General features: G+C 35.3%; 1 protein-coding gene across 1 annotated transcript; it reads left to right on the forward strand.

The window, feature by feature from the left end:
• Positions 1 to 201: 201 nt before the first annotated feature.
• Positions 202 to 1,765, forward strand: Tasp1 (Taspase 1). The gene is made up of 3 exons (XM_065504880.1): positions 202 to 431; positions 511 to 1,484; positions 1,577 to 1,765. Exons 1-3 carry the CDS (start codon positions 404 to 406, stop codon positions 1,658 to 1,660), a joined length of 1,086 nt encoding a protein of 361 aa, XP_065360952.1. The 5' UTR covers positions 202 to 403; the 3' UTR covers positions 1,661 to 1,765.
• The last annotated feature ends 1,501 nt before the right edge of the window (positions 1,766 to 3,266 follow it).

Raw genomic sequence — 3,266 nt, forward strand, 5'->3', positions numbered from 1 at the left:
GATTTGCTAACTTTTGTTGACAGATTTACTTATGACCAAATCGGATTTTCTTGGTTGTGTCGGTAGCACAGTTGATTATTTGTTATGCTTGTGTTTGTTGTTACAAAAAATAAAACAAACCCAACAGCAACAAAAACAACGGGCATATTTTGACAGAAGTATTCACCTTTACATAAAATAAATTCTAGTTGTTTTTATATCTAATTGTTGTTGTTAAACTGGCAACATCTTGTTACGCATCCCCTAATGTGAACGGAACAGTTTGTTTATTTAATTTTTTGAAATGTTTACATTTTGAGTTTGGGCGAGGACTTGAGAATATAACAAAAATGCATTAATGCGACAAGGTTTTGTTTTATATTTACTAGTTAAAAAATAAGAAATACTAAATATTCCAATAAAAATGTCTGGATTTATAGCTGTACATACAGGTATTAATAAAAACATTGGCATTGAAGAATCAACTGCAGAGTTATTTATTATGATTTCTATTTTCATTTGGCGTTGTAGGTGCTGGAAATATTGTTGACGAAACTAAATACCAACGCGTTATAAAAGAAGCTTGTGTAAGAGCTACAGATATCCTAAAGAATGGTGGTTCGGCCATGGATGCATGCGAAGCAGCAATCATACGTCTGGAGAACTGTGGCAATACAAACGCTGGGCTTGGGTCGAATCTCTGCTGGGACGGATATGTGCAATGTGATGCATCTATTATGAATGGTTCCAATTTGCACTTTGGTGCGTGTACAAATGTTTCAACTGTGAAAAATCCCATACAATTGGCGCGACTGTTATGTGACGGTCAAGATCGAATGCTGTCAATGGAGCGCATACCACCAATGGTTATGGCCGGTCCCGGTGCTGAGAGCTATGCCGAAGAACTGGGATGCGCCATGATAGAACCTAGTGGTCTTATATCCTCTAAAGCTAAATTTACATATAACCATTACAAGTCTAAAGTGGGGAACTTAACAAAAGCTTCTAGTACTAAGATGGAGAATTCTACACACGAGTCAAATTCTCAGGAGAGGGAAGTGAGTGCATTAGATACGGTAGGAGCGGTGTGTGTAGACAGTATAGGAAACTCTGCCGCTGGCTGTAGTTCGGGTGGTTTAATTTTAAAAGTTCCTGGTCGTGTAGGTCAGGCTGCCACGTATGGTGCCGGCTGTTGGGCCACTGACACTGACGACCTTTCCGTTGCTACATGCACTACCGGCAATGGAGAATATTTAATGAAAACGTTCCTGGCCAAGGAAATATGTGCTGATCTCTTTACTGCCGACTGTGCTGTAACTAGCCTCCATAAAACATTCAAAAGCAAATTTTTGGAATCACCGTTTCTTCCGGCCGATCAGGGCCTATATGGTGGCGCCTTGTCCCTGCTATACTATCCTAAGACAAATAGTGGGGAAGTGTTATGGAGCCACACTACAAAATCGTTTTGCGTGGGTTATATGTCAACGCAACAGAAAACGCCAAAAGTTTGTGTCAATCAATTGTTTTTTGTCTTATCGTTAATTTTGTTGTTGTTCCTCATGTATACATTATTTTCTTTTTTCTGTTTTTCACACAGTTTGTTTATTCGCCATTGCCAACATACAGTCTGCCGGGAAAGTCGAGCGTTGTTAATGGACACAATTTCCATCTGCGTGTATAGTTTTGACGTAATCGTGAGAATCATTTTTAAATGTTTAATGTGAATACAATGATCATGTAATCTACAAATTAGTAAATAAATAAAAATATATATACATACATAGTACATTATAAATACTATACTAGTCTGGGTGGATGATAATGATCATTTAACTAATTGTAATTCATTCTATTCTCCTTACATGCCCACCCCCATTATCGTTTCCTTAAATATTTTTTATTATAACATATCTTTGACAGCGTTAGCCATCATTTATGTATGTTTATACATACGTACATTAGGGTGGGTCGATTTTTTTTCACGAAATATCGTATAGCAGAAACGCATTCTGCGGAAAATTCTAAGAAATTTTCCCCAAGAAACCATAGTTCTAAAATCAAATTCTATCTTGCGCATTTCTTCTTTTATCCAATGATATTTCAGTATATATTTTTTTTATTGAATATACACATCTGCTCAAAATAATAGATACACCAAAATTTATTTTTTAAAAACGAAAAAAAATAATGGTATATTGTAAAATTATAAAAAAAATTCAGTCGATTTTTATTTATAGTTAAAAGGAGAGTAAAAAACAAAAACAAAATATTTCATAATTAATAATAAATATTATAAAGTAAATTAAATTTCTTAAATTTCGAAAAATTTGGTGCTCATAATAATAGATACATTTTTAAAAATTCTTATTAAACAAAAGCTAATAAATTTTATCTTAAAAAAATTAGTTTATTATTAAAGTAAAGCTAGTATCCAGTATATCCACCTTTGTTTTGTAAAACTTTCTCCACTCTTCTGGGCATACTGGATATCAAGTTCTGACACTTCTCCAATGGAATCTCGTACCATATTTTTTGCGTTTTCTCCCATAAATCGTCTTTATTTTTGAAAACTTCCTTCGAAAGCCTTATCTTTAATTCACTCCACAAGTTTTCTATTGGGTTTAAATCAGGGGATTGGCTGGGCCAGCTTAAAACAGGTACGTTATTCTCCAAGAACCAGTTTTTAACTAATCTTGAACTATGTTTTGGGTCGTTGTCCTGCTGGAATGTCCATATTAATGGCATATTTTCCGATGCATATGGAAGCATTACGTTTTCCAATATGTCTCTATACCCACTAGCATTCATGGTATCTTCTATTCGGAATATCGGACCAACACCATTCCATGAAAAGCAACCCCAAACCATTATGTTTCCCCCGCCATGTTTTACCGTCTTTTTTGTAAATTTAACGTGGAATTCTTTTCCTTTTGGTCGGCGTACATTTCTTTGGCAGTCGTTTCCAAACAAATTTATTTTTGTTTCGTCGCTCCATAAAATATTTCTCCATTTTTTTTCGCCTTCACACCCGGACCATTGTAAGTGCTCTTTAGCAAATTCTAATCTTGTCTTGATATTTTTTTGGCGCATTATTGGCACTTTTCTGGCAATTCTTCCCGGCAATTTAGCTTGTAAAAGACGACGACGAACTGTTTGTGGACTGATTTCGTTACATAACTCCGCAGAAATAGCTTTCGATGATATGAAAGGGTCTTTTTTAACCATAAGGACGATCCGCCTATCTGTTTCTGGACTGGTTTTCTTTGGTCTACCGCGAGTTTCTCTTT

This window comes from Calliphora vicina, chromosome 3, assembly GCF_958450345.1.
Source record: "Calliphora vicina chromosome 3, idCalVici1.1, whole genome shotgun sequence".
Taxonomy (NCBI): domain Eukaryota; kingdom Metazoa; phylum Arthropoda; class Insecta; order Diptera; family Calliphoridae; genus Calliphora; species Calliphora vicina.